The sequence below is a fragment of the Malaclemys terrapin genome, chromosome 1 (genome assembly GCF_027887155.1).
Source record: "Malaclemys terrapin pileata isolate rMalTer1 chromosome 1, rMalTer1.hap1, whole genome shotgun sequence".
Classification (NCBI taxonomy): domain Eukaryota; kingdom Metazoa; phylum Chordata; order Testudines; family Emydidae; genus Malaclemys; species Malaclemys terrapin.
In genome coordinates, this window is record NC_071505.1 from 23,605,146 (window position 1) to 23,622,453 (window position 17,308).

General features: G+C 40.9%; 1 protein-coding gene across 9 annotated transcripts in view; it reads left to right on the forward strand.

Annotated features, from left to right (window-relative positions):
- The window catches only part of MAGI2 (membrane associated guanylate kinase, WW and PDZ domain containing 2), a 1,104,792-nt gene that overhangs the window by 865,868 nt on the left and 221,616 nt on the right, over nucleotides 1–17,308 (forward strand). For all 9 annotated transcript variants that reach the window (XM_054017487.1, XM_054017504.1, XM_054017538.1 and 6 more), the window contains one exon: nucleotides 12,292–12,349. In XM_054017487.1, coding sequence (XP_053873462.1) covers nucleotides 12,292–12,349 — 58 coding nt within the window. The remainder of the gene's footprint in view (nucleotides 1–12,291; nucleotides 12,350–17,308) is intronic.

The following is a 17,308-nucleotide window of genomic DNA, read 5'->3' on the forward strand; positions in this document are numbered from 1 at the left end:
CAATATGTTGTCTTCAAAGATCAAAAAATTTACCATTGTAAAGCTGTTTTAATAAAATCACTTTCAAAGGGATGGTGTTCCAGGTCAGAACTTTAAGAGTACAGCAATCCTACTGAACTGAGTAATACAAATTGATGACATTGAATAGAGTTTATATACTGTAGTCTCCTTTTCCAGGGGCAAAAGGAGTTAGTTACATGGAGAGTGCAATACCATATGACTTAATGTCATAACCACAGTATCAACAAAATACAGTACTCCTGAACTATTCTTGGGAACTATTTATTGTGACAAAGTTTCTCCTCTACCTTGATGGGTCCTGCGCTTATTGGCAGATTTTCTCACCTCACAGATTCACCATGTGGGTCGGGAAACAGCCCAGAGACCTTCCCCTCTGGTAGAAGCCACAGTCCAGGTCAATTCCTCCTGTGTCTGATCAGGAGTTGGGAGGTTTGGGGGGAACCCAGGCCCGCCCTCTACTCCGGGTTCCAACCCAGGACCCTGTGGACTGCAGCTGTCTAGAGTGCCTCCTGGTACAGCTGTGCGACAGCTACAACTCCCTGGGCTACTTCATATCTCCTCCCAACACCTTCTTTATCCTCACCACAGGTCCTTTCTCCTGGTGTTTGATAATGCTTGTATTCCTCAGTCTTCCAGCAATATGTCTTCTCACTCTCAGCTCCTCTTGCTCCCAGCTCCTCACATGCACACCACAAACTGAAGTGAGGTCCTTTTTAAACACAGGTGTCCTGATTAGCTAGCCTGTCCTAATTGATTCTAGCAGTTTCTTAATTGGCTCCAGATGTCTTAATTATTCTGCCTGTCTTAATTGGTTCTAGCTGGTTCCTGATTACTCTAGTGCAGCCCCTGCTCTGGTCACTCAGGGAACAGAAAACTACTCATCCAGTGACCAGTATATTTGCCCTCTACCAGACTCCTGTACCCCACTGGTCTGGGTCTGTCACAGTATGTAACATATAACTATTACAGTGATCACACTGGATGCCGTAGATACATATCAAAACAGCCCCAGAGGGCTTGCAATTTAAGGGTGGGATTTTCAAAGTGTTCAGCATTGGCCAAACCCTTCCTATTGACAATCATTGGTAAAAGGCAATCTGACTTCAATGGGAACTGATTTAGGCCAATACTGAATCATTTTGAAAACACCACCTAAAACATTAGATACCATGCAACAAGTGTGGGTAAGAAATACTGTAGTAGTAAAGATGAAGGACTAGGAAATACAAAAGCAAAATATTTTTTTCAATGGAAAATTGGGTTTTTGACTAAAACTTTTTCTCAGTGTTTGCTTTCCTCCAAAATGTTCAGGTTTTGCCAGAAAGTTTTTGCATATTAATGTTTTTTGAGCTCTGGGGAAGGGCACATTAAAGACAAGTCCTCTATCTGCAAGTCATTCAGGAAGAGAACACAGGTGGTCAGAGACTTGCTCTTGAATCAGCAACTTCTGGAGCAGGTCATGAGGCCTGTTTCAGCACCAGGAACCTCCACAGATCATCAGGCTGCCAGAGGGCATCTAAGCCAGCAAGGCTGTTGTTCAGACAGGTTCAGATTCCTTTCCCAGGAAGAAAAGAGACAGTTCTAGGAAAAAGATCTCATAAAACTGATGGAGACCGTTCCAGAGCTAGGAGAGATTCTTCCTCCCTTTCTAAGAGGAGTGCAGACCAGCATTGTGATTTCACCCAGTATGTGAGATAGAGCAGGACTGTCTATGCATTCCTTGGTACCATGACAAGAGCAAATGGACTCCAAACCATTGGCTCCAGTACAGTCTGCAGGGCATCTGTTGAGTTCAGTACTGACGATGGTGTCAGCACTGACTGTTTCCACACCAGTGGCGGATCAGGCAGTATCAGAATTGCCTTGTTTGTCTGTTCCTGGCTCTCCATTAATGCAGGAACGTTCCACTGTACTGTCTACTTTGGCATCCTCAGCACCATCTGGAGATGTTGCAGACTTGCCGTTATTGTTGGCACTGTTTTCTGCACCTCTTCCAATTCAGGGTGCGGAGTTGAGATCACCCACCTTTTTGGAACTGAGGGACAGGTATTATCTTCGGTGACAATGACTAGTCCATGCACACTGCATCTATGGGACCGGTGCTGGCTCCAGCTTACTATCAATATCAGCTCTGGTACTGAGCATGAATGCAAGGCTCCTATAAGTACTTAATGCACCAACTGCTTTACCTTTGTCACTACCAGTACACCCTGCATTCTGAACTTTGGATAAGGCTAGACATTTATTTGCCCTTCCGCTGTCCGTGGACTATTTCGAAGGTTCCATGGGGTCGTGCTCAGAGACATCTTCCTCCTCTCCCTTGCCTTCTTAGTATCACTCTCAAAAGTTGTTGAGACCTCCCAGGAATCACCATCGGTACTGATATCAGCACCGCTCCCATAGCAAGAATGGGATCCTTGTCCCAGTCCCTCCTGGCCACCAGTGCCGCATCTCTACCCACAGTGACCTCCTTGGAACCGCTGGGATATTCCACAGATGGTGAGATCCCAATCCGTGGCTCAAGCCAGAGTAAGGTCACCTATTCCCCCGGTAGCCTCTCCTCCTGAACCTCCGATGCTACAGCCACAGACGAAGGTTGCTCCTACTGAACGAGTTCAGCCTGAACCATTATTACAGGTGCACAGGTGCTGGAACTAGGGGTGCTGGGGGTGCTGCTGCACCCCCTGGCTTGAAGTGGTTTCCATCATATACAGGGTTCACAGATTGGTTCAATGGCTCTCAGCACCCCCACTATACAAATTGTTCCAGCACCCCTGTACAGGCGTCACAGGAGATTCCATTGGCTCTGCTTCTATTATCCTCTTTACCACCAAATGTCTCTGCAGTGCCAGATTCTTCCATCCTTGTACCTGAGGAATTTAAAACATATTGGACCTCCTGAGGTATGTGGCTTCAACTTTGGGTATTCGGACTGAGTTTGTTCAGGATACCCTCCATAAGGGAAGAGTGTCTTTCCCCATAAGTGAATGATCTTGGATCTGCAAAGACTCTAGGGAACACCCCAGCATCCTTTCACCTATAGTGACGTGTACTGATAAGAGATACTATGTGCCTCTTTCTGATTTTCAGTGCTTCTACACACATCTGCTGTCTAACTCTCATTTGTTGTAATGGCAGCTAATGAGAGGTTAAGACAGGGGAGATATAAGTCAAAAGACAAGGACTGTAAAAGATTGATGTAGAACAAACTTTCCTCCCACACCTTACAAATACATGTTTCCAATCAGCAAATATTTTTATCAAATGTGACAGGATCAGGCCAGATGGCTACAGGAGAGTGATAGAAGGCAGATATATTAGCCCCAGATTAAGTAGGTCTCTTTCCCCTGGGTAAGGTAACAGGGAAGGTTCCAGAACAATCAGGAACTTTCTGGAAACAATTAAGGCAGACAGGCTGATTAGAACACCTACAGCCAATCAAGAAGCTGCTAGAATTAATTAAGGCAGGCTAATCAGGGCACCTGGGTTTAAAAAGGAGCTCACTTCAGCTTGTGGTATGGGTGTAAGGAGCTGGGAGTGAGAGGATGTGCTGCTGGAGGACTGAGGAGTATAAGCATTAACAGACACCAAGAAGAAAGTCCTGTGGTGAGGAGAAAGAAGGTGTTGGGAGGAGGCCATGGGGAAGTAGCCCAGGGAATTGTAGCTGTTGTGCAGCTGTTCCAGGAGGTACTATAGACAGCTGCAGTCCACAGGGCCCTGGGCTGGAACCCGGAGCAGAGGGTGGACTGGGTTCCCCCCAAACCTCCCAATTGACCTGGACTCTGGGTTCTACCAGAGGGGAAGGTCTCTGGGCTGTTCCCCAACCCACATGGTGAATCTCTGAGGCAAGAAAATCTGCCAATAAGTGCAGGACCCACCAAGATAGTGAAGGAACTTTGTCACACAAAGTACAACTTTATAAATTGGGAAGTTGTAGCAAAATTTACAGATAAGTTGCCAGAATCCTCTGGGTAAGAGTTTAAGGCTTTCATTGTGCAAGGCCATTGAGCAGCAATCTGTAAGTCACTACTGTCCGCTTTGGACATGGTGATTCCTTCTTCTAGAGTTATGGCCTCTGCTGTAACTCTGAGAAGGGCTTCTTTGTTGCAGAATTCTGGTATGGCTCTGGAGGCCCAACAGACAATTGAGGACTTATCCTTTGACAGTCGATTTTTATTTTCAGAGAAAACTGACAAAATGTTACATTCCTTAAAGAATTCTCAAGTGACATTCATTGGGAGGGGGGGGGTCCACTTAGTGGCAATCTTGGTGTTCCATCCTCTGATCCAAGGGAAGTCAATTTTTCTCAAACTCCATGGTTCAGTGATTTCTAAGAGGAATCATTCATATTTTTTCCACTAGTAAAAGAAGCAGTTCCTTAATATTGTGATGGCTGCCCTTTTGGGTACTCTGTTTGAGCCCCTGACAAAACCCCAATATACCCAGTTTTCAAAAACAAAGTGTTCCTAAGACTGCATCCAAGACTTCTGTCTGAAGTAGTTTCACCTGAACCAGATAAAATACTTACCTATATTTTTTCCTAAGCCACACTCAAACACAGATGAACAGCTCCTTCATGCACTGGATGTCAGACTGTGTCATTTTATTTGGAGAGAACTAAACCATTTTGTTCATCGTGTCATGTTTTTGTCTCTTATGCGGATCAGATGAAAGGTTGGGTGGTCTCCTCATGGACTATTTCCAGCAGGATAATTTCCTTTTTTTACAATGGTAATTGGAGTAGCTCAGACCATACCTCACAAAGGTTAGGCACTCATTCAACTGGGGCCCAAGTGATATCAGTGGCATTTCTCACTATGTTTCAATATACATATTGCTGCTACCTGGTCTTCCACACATACTTTTACCAAACACTATGCAATTATGGCTGTATCTAGATTGGATGCAAACTTTGGAAGGCAGTTCTGCAGTCATTCTTTAAGCAGAGTCCAAGTTCACCTGCTACAGCTTGTGAGTCACCTGAGTGGAATATACATCTGCAACCACTTATAGAAGAAAAGATAGTTACCTACCTATAGAGTAACTGTTGTTCTTTGAGCTGTAGGTGCAGACGTGTTGTCATAGGTTTCACCCCCACTCTGGACTTTAGAGTACAGATATGGGGACCTGCATGTTAGCCCCTAAACTGAATTACCAGTTTAGATCTGGTTTTGCTGCCACCACTCCCAAGTTCTAACTCCTTTCCCTGGGTAACCTTGAGAGACTCTTCACCAATTTCCTGGTGAACACCAATCCAAACCCTTGGATCTTAACACAAGGAGAATTTAACCATCCCCGCTCCTTCCCCCCCACCAATTCCTGGTGAGTCCAGATCCAATCTCCTTGGATCTTAACACAAGGAAAAATTAATTAGGTGCTTAAAAATAAGACTTTTAATTAAAGAAAAGAAAGGTAAAAGAAAATCCTCTGGGAGATAGCATACCAGCTGATCTCACAGACAACAGATTCAAAACACAAAGGATGGTCCCCCTGGCAAAAACTTAGTTACACAAAATTTACCCAATTTGATTATTCCCTAATGCCCAAGACAAGTTACAAAGAAAATAAACATAAACCTATTTATTCCCTTCACTAATACTCACTACTTCATAAGAGGCTGATTTCTGGGGCTTTCCCACTCCGGTCAAAACTGAAACTAAACTCTAAACAAAGGAAACTTCCCTCCTTCCTTTTGAACCATCTTATCCCCCCATTGGTTCCTTTGGTCAGGTGTCAGCTAGGTTAGGTGAACTTCTTAACCCTTTACAGGTAAAAGAGGCATTAACCCTTAACTATCTATTTATGACACGTGTATTCCACCCCTCTCCATTGGATCTCAACTATTGGCATTTGATGTGAAGGAACTGAGAGGGTCAGGATGGTACTGCCTTTAAAGAATGAAGGGACGGCCTAAGGAGCCAGAAGGTTGCAAGCGCCTCCCCTACGGTACTGCAGAGTAAAGTTCACTGGCTTTGGTGCACTAGGCACACACACACCTAAGTGGAATACACGTCTGCACCCATATCTCAAAGAACAACAGTCACCATACAGGTAAGTAACTGTCTTATTTTAGCAACTCTGGGAGAAAACAAAAACTGATAGACTAGACTAAATATTACTAATCTCTGAAACTGATTGACACAAGATGTGGATAATTAAAGACATTATGTATTGCAGTAAGTAGTTGTCAAGTCAACGCCCTACAGCCAATGTATTTAATAGATATGAAATATATTTATAGTGCAAGTAGACTACCTACTCAGGCACTCAGTGTTTTCATTGCACAGGGAAAAAATGATATGCAACCTCGTATCCATGAGAATAAATAGTTAGTGAAATAGTTTGTAGTTACAGACAGGATGTGGAATGCAATGACAATGTGTATGTGGGATTTGCTGACATGAGGATGGCAGTTGGAGAACAGAGTTATTTTGGTGTTTGGATTGAATTGGGTAAATATAGTTTTGACTGAGAGCTGGTGGGTTTTCTAAGTGAGTGGTTTGTAAGAGTCTGTAAGAATTTGAAGAATGAAGCTACTTTCTTTGTGGTTGCAGGGTTGTTTGTCCTAATATCTGTGTGATAAGTCATTAAGCCAGTGAGAGATTTAGCCTTCAATTTTTCATCCAGTTCATTTTTTTTCATATCCTTTGTTTTGTAAGTTAATATAGTGTAGTTGGGATCAGTGATCTGCATTTTTGAATTTTAAATACGGTCAGTGTTTGCAAACCTGGACAGGTTTCTCAAACTGTTAGTTTAGAGGGCTATAGCAGACTGAAGATGGGTTTCATCATAAGGCTTTCAAAAGCTTCATGGATGGCTGCCCAATAAGGACTTCTCTCATTTGTGCTGAATAATTGTCTGAATGAATATACAGTATCTCATACATTTTTGCTGAGTTTTCTAAGGTGATCTGTAACCCTTTCCAAATGGCAACCACATAGCTATTGTACACCACTACCTCGATATAACGCTACCTGATATAACAAGAATTCGGATATACCGTGGTAAAGCAGTGCTCCGGGGGTGCAGGGCTGCACACTTTGGTGGATCAAAGCAAGTTCAATATAACGCGGTTTCACCTATAACACGGTAAGATTTTTTGGCTCCCAGGGACAGCGTTATATCGAGGTAGAGGTGTATTTGTTTGATATATCCTCTCATGTAGTCAATGAGAACATTCTCTTGGATGTTTGTAGTATCAATTGAGCACCTAAACTTAGATGATTAACTAGTATTCAGAAAGGACTTTTATAGAAACTTCAGCTGTGCATAATTCAAATTGGACTACAGTACATGTTCCTTGTACTATTTTTTTAACACAACATGAATGAGACACTTGTCCAGGATGTAGTTAGATTATGAAGACACAGGCTGAATGGGGAAAGAGAGGAGAGGAGTCAAACCAACACAAAATGAGCAAAGAATGCAGATTGGTGAATGGAAAAACTCAATATTATCAGGAAGGTCTGTTGTATAGGTTACACAAGGAGTCCTAATTTGTGTGACTGGCTTTTTCCATAGTAAGTGACCCAAGCTGACATTGACTTTGATAGCTTTATAAGGATAATATTTTTCACCAGGGTGAATTCTTCTTGAACAATTCCTTCCATGTATTAGACTCTAAAATCACTTTCAGTAGCAGCAGGCATATTTTTATTTTTCAACCACTTTTTACTGAGACTGATTCAAGGAAAATCCCACTGTCCTTTTGTTTAGATGTTCTCTTATTAATCTCTTGACATATATATAATAGGGCAGTGATGCAATGCAGGCTGTTGTTCCAAAACCTTTGGAGCGCTTTTGTGTCTCTTCCCCAATGTGGCGTACAGCAAATACTACATGAACTACAACAGTATGAGTCCTTCCTGTTGGTGATGTGGTAATGGATTTTCTTCATCTCAGTATATGAAGATCCATAACGCTTCCCTTCTTTCCATCTCCTGGGAACGTACAGTGAAACCATTAAGAATGGATGTGAAAAGCAGCACCTTTTCAGATAACAGACTTAGCATCTGGATTGTTACTATAAGCAGGCTGCAATGAGGTAGTACTGCCATCAATTATTAAAATGACCTGCTTGTATGCAAATTAAAGCTGTTTTATCTTTTTTTTTAAGCTTTTTTTGTTGGATCTGGTGGAAAACCTAGGACTTTTTGTTAATACTTCAGCATTTAACTAACACATTTAAAAGAAGGTGACTCATTCTGTATTTAAAAACCTGGCTCATGTGCATAGTGAGCAAGGTAACTGAATGTTGCCATGTAGTTGGGATTTTTTTTTTGTAACTGACAATGATCACTGTGCTGCTAACTGGATTCTACGTTTCTGGCAATGGATGAAATGTAAAATGTACAATTTACACTGTGCATATACTGTATACCCAGCACATATATGGTCACAAAAAGAGGAATTTCTATGTCCAAACTTGATATCTGTATTGTCAAAAGACTATTGTGGTTTTCACCTTAATGTTTTTTACACATTTTCTTGAACTAATCGCTCTGCTAGATCATATGAAGAAATCCCATCAGAATGCTTTTCTAACCCTGAAGGTGAAATATTATATTGATTTAAAAAAGACCAAGTAAACAACATAGAATGAAATTTTCCCCTATGTTACCCAGGGTAACCCCACTGAAGTCAATGGTGTTTCAGAAGCATAAAAAAGAGTTGAGTTTGTCTCATTAATGCAAAGATCTTTGACACAATGTTGTTCTTTCTGCGATGCTGCTGGTTGCAGAAATTATGTAAAGTTTATAAAACTCCATATCCCATTGTCGCAAAAGGAAAATTGGAAAGCACAATGTAAGCTAGTCATCTTCCCAACTCAAATTACGGTTGTGAGAAGTAGCCTCTTTCATTTTGTGTTTATAATAATGTCCTTTTATAAATGTTTACTGCTTGCTTCTCATCCCTGACAATCAGCACCAGACACAGTGGACCAAATGATGAAGAATAACTGCAATGCACACATCCAACATTGTTCAAATGTCTAACTTGCTATTTTATGAAACATGAAAGTATTGCCCTCGTGTAATCTTTCAGTTCCACAGTGAAAACAGAATAGATGCCACTATTTAATGACAGGGGAAAAAATCATGAGGCTGCTTAAAGCAAATGTATCAGAAGATTCTTCTAACAACAGCTATGCACTAAACTATGCTCTGCTAACCTTATCTTGCAAACTTCAGCTAGCAGCATTTGTGCTCTGGCAAATCCATTTGACTGGTCTGCGTAGAATTTTAATTAAACATAGCTCTCAGGCTGCATCTCAAATGGAAGAATGAAATTAGGGCATACCCTTATGTAGAGTTCATATCTATTGTTATGGTACACAAAGGTAATTTTTAAATTTCATTTTTTTCCAAATCAATGACTATGCTATGATGTTAGATAATTAGTGATTTAATCCATCCATTTCAAAAAATAAAATGGGTTCTCTATAATATGCCCAGTTCATTAATTTTTTACAGATTTTTACACTAGAAAATGGGATTGTCCATCTGAAATATCAGTAGTTGGGCTAGTTCACAAATACTGTTATGCATCATTACATTAGAAAAACATGGACTGATAATAAATCATCACATTATTTTTGTATAGTCACAGAAAATACAACCTCCGTATCTAAGTTCTTTAGGTATAATCTTAAGAGTGTGTAACTCTAAAGAGAAACAGGATACTTCCAATTCCAGCAAAACGTACACTGCAATAAATTTTGAAAAGATTCCACAAATGGAAGAAACCTAATGACAGAGAATTGCTTATTTTTATATATATACTTACATACAATATATATTTATATAAATATAAATATTTACTAGCTACCTGTTTAATTTCCTGGAGAGTATCTTTATTATCAGTAAGTTAACACAATAAATTGGAATAGGAAAGCCTCACAGTATGCAGATAAAATAAAGTGTGAGTCTATGTTTGTAAGACAAATCCCTTGTATTGTTGTGTCCCAGGTGGACAGGAGCTTTTTAAAGCAAAGCACTGAGCCTTCATAGCAAGACATAAATATGAGTTGTATTGATCATATATGCACTGAGGATAAAATTTCCCTCTGTACTGATGGTCAGCACAGGACCTATGCACTACTTGCCTCATGTATGAATATTTAGGCTCCCTAAATCAAGTGTCAAGATGCACAGGGCTCTGTGAAACCGGTAAAGGATTTTCTAGAATCAGTCTCTTTTATTGTTTTAAAGTTCTGGCCAGGTATCTGGAGGGGACAACCCCAGGATCTTCCACTATTGATCACCTTATTATTTAAATTAATTGTTTTGCATTTGTGCATTTGCTATTGCAATTTTAAAATAACCTCAGAAAAGAGACACAAACTTTGTTCAAATTCAGATTGCCAAAAAAGGTTCGATTTACTTTAGAAAGACTTGATTATGGTCATAGTAGAAAAACTTAGACTAAAAAAATTAAGGTACAGGCTTTTGACTTTTAAATTACTCATCTGTGGAGTTCCTCTTTGAATTAAATACCATCTGCCAGTCTTCACAGGAGGATTATTCATTCTTTATAGCTTCAGGGACAGTCAAAGCAGAAACTCCTGCACAGGACAGTGTGACAGGAAGACCTGCCCAGGAAGTACTGCTGCCAGAAATTCTGCCTACCCATTAAGATGCCACAGCAGTCTAAACAGGTTCCGTCAGAGCAGAACCAATGTTTACTATTTCAGATGTGATTGTTTGAGAGGTATCCAGCAGAGAATATTTTTAAAAGCTGTTCTTATCTGCAGCTCTTTCAAGCTCACTCTTTGTCATTTAAATCTTTCTTTTCTGTCAGCCTTTTATAGCACATCAAGGGGTGAATAGCCACAGTATAGCTGTGAAACAAAGGGCTAAGTTCAAGTCATGCAAGTGGACCTCCTGCTAGTCCAATGGTTTACATTGCATATGAACAATGATGATTCTATCTGACCTAGGTTTACAGACTTACTACATTCAAAATAACTATATTAAAAGTGTGATAAGGTTGCAAAGTCAAGCACTCCAAAGCTAAGAAATGTCAGACTTTAGGTTAAAACAACAACGAGTCCTTGTGGCACCTTAGAGACTAGCAAATTTATTTGGGCATAAGCTTTTGTGGGCTAGAACCCACTTCATCAGATGCATGGAGTGGAAAATACAGTAGCAGGTATAGATACATAGTACATGAAAAGATGGGAGTTGCCTTTTCAACAGGGGGGGTCAGTCTAATGAAACAATTCAATTAACAGTAGAATACCAAGGGAGGAAAAATCACTTTTGTAGTGGTAATGAGGGTAGCCTATTTCAAACAGTTGGCAAGAAGGTGTGAGTAACAATAGGAGGAAATTAGTTTTTGTAATGACCCATCCACTCCCAGTCTTTATTCAGGCCTAATTTGATGGTGTCCAGTTTGCAAATTAATTCCAGTTCTGCAGTTTCATATTGGAGTCTGTTTTTGAAGTTGTTTTGTTGAAGAATTGCCATTTTAAAGTCAGTTATTGAGTGACCAGGGAGATTGGATTGTTCTTCTACTGGATTTTGAATCTTATCATTCTTGACATCTGATTTGTGTCCATTTATTCTTTTGTGTAGAGACTATCTGGTTTGGCCAATGTACATGGCAGAGACTTTAGGTTGTCCATGCAACCTCATTCTTTAATTACATGACCACATACTCTTCCCACATCTCCTCCCACTCCAAATAGGAATAGGTTAGGAATACCCTATTGTTTTGTGAGTCAAAGCCTCCATCAAATTTATCTTGCCTTAGCATTAATGATTATTCACTCCATGGGGTTGGTTTTTTTAGTTTGATTTTTGCGCTCCCAACTACAGTTGTAATACTCTTAAGTCCTGGTTAGTAACATGGACAGTGTTGGGAGTTTTTTATGATTTTTACCTTGACAGCTTCCCTTTAAATAAATACAACTGTATACTATATGTACCTTTGGAAGAAGAATCCCAACATATCACTGGGCAATGAAATTATACATGATATGCTGCTATTGCTGGTTGGCATGGCTGTCTGCAGAATAAAGAAGTAGCTCAACTAAAATGTATTGTTCTAAAGAATGAGAATTCTGGGTTGGCGTGCCAATTTTCAGGTCACTACTACTTGCCGCTGCCATGGCATGTGTCTAAAACTTGGCATTGGCTTTGAGCACTATATCCAACTTTGCTATCCAGTTGCTACAGTCAGCACCCAATAAAACTCTACTCTTTCATTACTAGAAATCTTGGCATTCTGTGCTGTATTTACTGAGAGAGATAACTCTTTGTTTTTCAGAGCTTCCATATGGCTGGGAGAAAATTGATGATCCCATTTATGGCACTTATTATGTTGAGTAAGTTCCCAACTTCAATATTAATTTGCTGTTAATATTTCATAACCTGATATTAATATCCTGTGGAATGTTTGAATTGGAAAGGTGTGGGCATAATTATTTCTCCCTTTGACTTCAGCTTATGCAGGAATTATCAGACTCCAATATAGTTGCAGTGACTGAACATTTTCAGTATCTTCGAAACTGGTTACTCTGTCACTTCTTTTTGAGCCCTGATCTCATCCTGTGTATTCCAGAAATATTTGGGGGGAAGCTGAGGGGAGCATTTAAATCAAATGTGTTTTATTTTCTGTTTAACAAGTTTTAGACATACATCAAACAAGGTGCAGATCCTTGCCAATCCAGGAACAGAATAAAACTTAATAATTTTTGCTTCATAAGGATACTTTTCTGAGTAGTCTTACTTTGCGGTAAGTCTAAGAGTCACATTATTTTATATGAGTGAAGGTTGTATCTTATGTGAAATTTTTCTATGCTCACTCATGGCATTTTAATTTTGCATGTAAAGGCATAGCTAGAAAAGGAGAATGAAATTTTCTATTATTTTAATGGCATAATCCCTGCCTGCATTTTTCCAGGAGAATGTGGTGTGTGTACAAAATAGAGAAGAGATCCTTTCTCCCTTCCATTTAGTACAGGTCTTTGTGCAGCCAGCTAAAGTAGATTACTACCCAAAAGAATAGGTGTAATTTATTAGTCTACTTAACTCGAGCCTACATAAAATACCCAAGAATTGAGAGAGATGAAAACAGGGCTTGCTTCTCCTCTGCAAGTGAGTCTAAAGTGGTAATAAAATGATACCTAATCAAAATGATAGCATTATAGTCTCTCTCTTTGCACAGCTGTCATAGACCAGTGGAGAATCAATCCCAGAAACTAACAACTCACTTTCCCCTGGTCACAGCCCACAGATAGTGAATTGAGAGCTCATCCAATTGAGGGAAGGGGCAAACACACCAGACAAAAATCTGTGAAACAAATAGCAGATCCATTTATTCTGGAGGGAAGATCTTACAGAAGAAGGTTTTGAAAAGAAAAACCCAAACTCAGATCCTTACACTGAGAGCCTCACTTTGTTTCCAGAGTTACTCAGTACAAATTATAGTGTTTTACAGTTTGCTTATCACATAGTTCTCTGACACCCTGTTGTCTCTTGATTCCATACCAACACTACATTTATGCTGGCTCATTTTGGAGATATACCAGTTCTCATACTTTCCTAGTTCCAAACTGCTGTTAAGAGTGACAGCACCGGGGCCTCCTCTCCTGCTCCTCCATACCTCCCAAAACAAAAACAGAACTGTATTAGAGTCCTTGGTGGGTTGGGTTGGGTTGCCTAGTGGTTAGCACAGCTAGTGCTCCTCACACCCCAGTGGGCCGGTCCTGGTCCTGGTCCTCCTTTACTCAGAGGTGTGGTGAGGAGTACTGGTGGTTTGAGTCTCTCCTGTAATGAAGGCAGTGGTAGGGGAGCCCAGGCCCATCCACTCTACTAGGCTCCAACCCAGGGCCCTAGGAGGGTCAACAATAATGCCAAGAAATTACCCCTCTGTCCTTATGCTTGGGTTTTTATAATATTCCTGGGTAATAAATGATGGCGTTCACATATCTCTTTGTAATAATCCTCTTCATATTTCCCAAATATATATTTATACAGCTGCTGGTACTGAGTAATGATCTTCTGCACAAGTGGCTATGTACTTTAAAGGCTAAGAGGTGTTGTTCAATTCCTGTGCATTAAGCTGTCACTGAGGCATCTCCCTTGAGCTAAATACTGCCTAAAACATTCTGGCAGTGGTAAGGCTTATGCAGTTCCATTACATAGTCAATGGAACCAAAATGGAGCACGTAGTTGTCTGCATTTTAAGCCCACCCTCAGTCAGGCAGACACAGGCTCCTTGCCCCAAATGCTGCAATGCAGTTGTATTTTTAGGCTGTTGTTGCCAAATTCACTCATTCCACAGACAAAATATAAGGAAGGGAAAGGCTACACTAAAGGCGTACTGTACTTATTGTAATAGAAAAGCTTTAATGGGATCTAGCAGAGATCTGGAATAGTAGAATGGATGTTCATAGACCGGCATTAAAAGTGCAGCAGCACTAGCTTTATAATAGTCAATATAAGGAGTTGTATTTTAATCTGCTTTCTAAGCTCAATAATTTTGTAGTGAAAATTGTTTTCCATTTTTCATTATAAAAAGTGACAGTGTTACACCTTCCTTTATTACTAGCATTTAACAGATGACTTCTTTTTTAACTAGATGAAATCACATTACAATAAACTCTTTTAACTATGTCATAAAATGGATAAATCATGAAAAGTTAGATTATGAACCTTTGCATATTCAAATCCAATCCAACTTTATAGGAATCACTTTAAAACTGTCAAGGAAAGAATATCCTACCTTCCACTTATTAGAACATCTGTATCTCTCTAAAATAAAGTGGGGCAGTTTGTGGGGATAAACCACTGAAGTAATCAGATTCAGTGTAACACCTTGCAGTGGTCAGCCATAAGGAGTATTTGGATTCTTAGCACTCAGTTAAGCACAAAATATTTGCAATTTTCTCTAGAGTGTGAGGGCCCAGATGCTGCTTCTCCTCTCAGTTATACATAACTAAAGTTCAATGGATGGATATGCTCTTAATTCATCTTACTATTTCAGATCCAAATTTATCTGCAGGGGATGGACATTTGCACTAACTCGAGTAGGTGAAACTTTCTACTGTGACTGGGTCAATTTCTGTGCAACTTTCTAACAGTGCCTGTGGTTTAAAGACTAAATGCTAGCCTTCTTCCTTCCTCAGCCCCACACAGAATTATGATGCTGTGCTGGCCCTTTCAGCTGTCTAGTCGAAAAAAGAGCATCTCTCCCTTTATGGTTGATTAACTACAACATGGAGCTCAATTTTCAAACATGGTCTCCTTAATAGGATAGCTAAACTAACCAGATGGGTACTTACTGTAAACTGTGCATCCTGCCTCAACTGTGCAACATTTCTTTATCTTTTCTATCTGACACTCTGTTACTGCTTATGTAAGAAAATAACATGTTCTCTCAGCAATTCTGTTTGTCTTTAATAAAAAAAAAGGACCTAAATCTTACATTTTGATGCTCGTTTCAAAAAATATGTCCACTAATACGTGTTTTAAACACAATTTCAGTATCTAGATGAAATATTTTGATGTCTTTTTAAGGAAAAATAAAACAGCAATTGAGGCCACATTAGTTAAATCAGCCTTTGTCAACTCCACTTCCCAGCTGACTTCCATGCTAACATCATCGGCACAGATGCAGCGCTGTGACCCCATGCACCAGGTTGCATTGTCCAAAGCAGGGAGCCAGGCCCAACCCTGTGGGAGGAAAGCCACTGCTGTGGGATGAGTGCAGGGTGGGCTTGTTTGCCAGCCCTTCCTCACGGGGCCAGGGTGAGCTTGCTTTCCAGCCCCGGGCCTCCCCTCTGCACTGGGCTTTATTGAAGTCATGGACACAAAGGAAAGCCACGGGCAAACAGAGAAACCATGATATCTGTGGCTTTTTTACCACTGTGACTCATAAACTTTAAGGCCAGAAGGGACCATCGTGATCTCTAGTCTGACCTCCTACACGTTGCAGGCCACAGAACCTCACCCACCCTCTCCTGTAATAGGCCCCGAACCTCTGGCTGTATTACTGAAACCCTCAAATCATGATTTAAAGAGTTCAAGGTACAGAGAATCCACCATTTACTCTAGCTTTTCCCAGCAAGTGACCATGCCCCAGGCTGCAGAGGAAAGCGAAAAAACTCCAGGGTCTCTGCCAATCTGACCTGGGGGGGAATTCCTTCCCAAAGCAGACTTTGACTCCCTCAGGGAACAGATGGGCAGGATCCCCTGGGAGAATAACATGAAGGGCAAAGGGGTCCAGGAGAGCTGGCTGTATTTTAAAGAATCCTTATTGAGGTTGCAGGAACAAACCATCCCGATGTGTAGAAAGAATAGTAAATATGGCAGGCGACCAGCTTGGCTAAACAGTGAAATCCTTGCTGATCTTAAACGCAAAAAAGAGGCTTATAAGGAGTGGAAGATTGGACAAATGACCAGGGAGGAGTATAAAAATATTGCTCAGGCGTGCAGGAGTGAAATCAGGAAGGCCAAATCACACTTGGAGTTGCAGTTAGCAAGAGATGTTAAGAGTAACAAGAAGGGTTTCTTCAGGTATGTTAGCAACAAGAAGAAAATCAAGGAAAGTGTGGGCCCCTTACTGAATGAGGGAGGCAACCTAGTGACCGAGGATGTGGAAAAAGCTAATGTACTCAATGATTTTTTTGCCTCTGTCTTCACGCACAAGGTCAGCTCCCAGATTGCTGCACTGGGCAGTACAGCATGGGGAGAAGGTGGCCAACCCTCTGTGGAGAAAGAAGTGGTTCGGGACTATTTAGAAAAACTGGACATGCACAAGTCCATGGGGCCGGATGCGCTGCATCCGAGGGTGCTAAAGGAGTTGGCGGGTGAGATTGCAGAGCCATTAGCCATTATTTTTGAAAACTCATGGCGATCGGGGGAGGTCCCAGATGACTGGAAAAAGGCTAATGTAGTGCCCATCTTTAAAAAAGGGAAGAAGGAGGATCCGGGGAACTACAGGCCAGTCAGCCTCACCTCAGTCCCTGGAAAAATCATGGAGCAGGTCCTCAAGGAATCAATTATGAAACATTTAGAGGAGAGGAAAGTGATCAGGAACAGTCAGCATGGATTCACGAAGGGGAAGTCGTGCCTGACTAACCTAATTGCCTTCTATGATGAGATAACTGGCTCTGTGGATGAGGGGAAAGCAGTGGATGTGTTATTTCTTGACTTTAGCAAAGCTTTTGATACTGTCTCCCACAGTATTCTTGCCACCAAGTTAAAGAAGTATGGGCTGGATGAATGGACTGTAAGGTGGATAGAAAGCTGGCTAGATCGTCGGGCTCAACGGGTAGTGA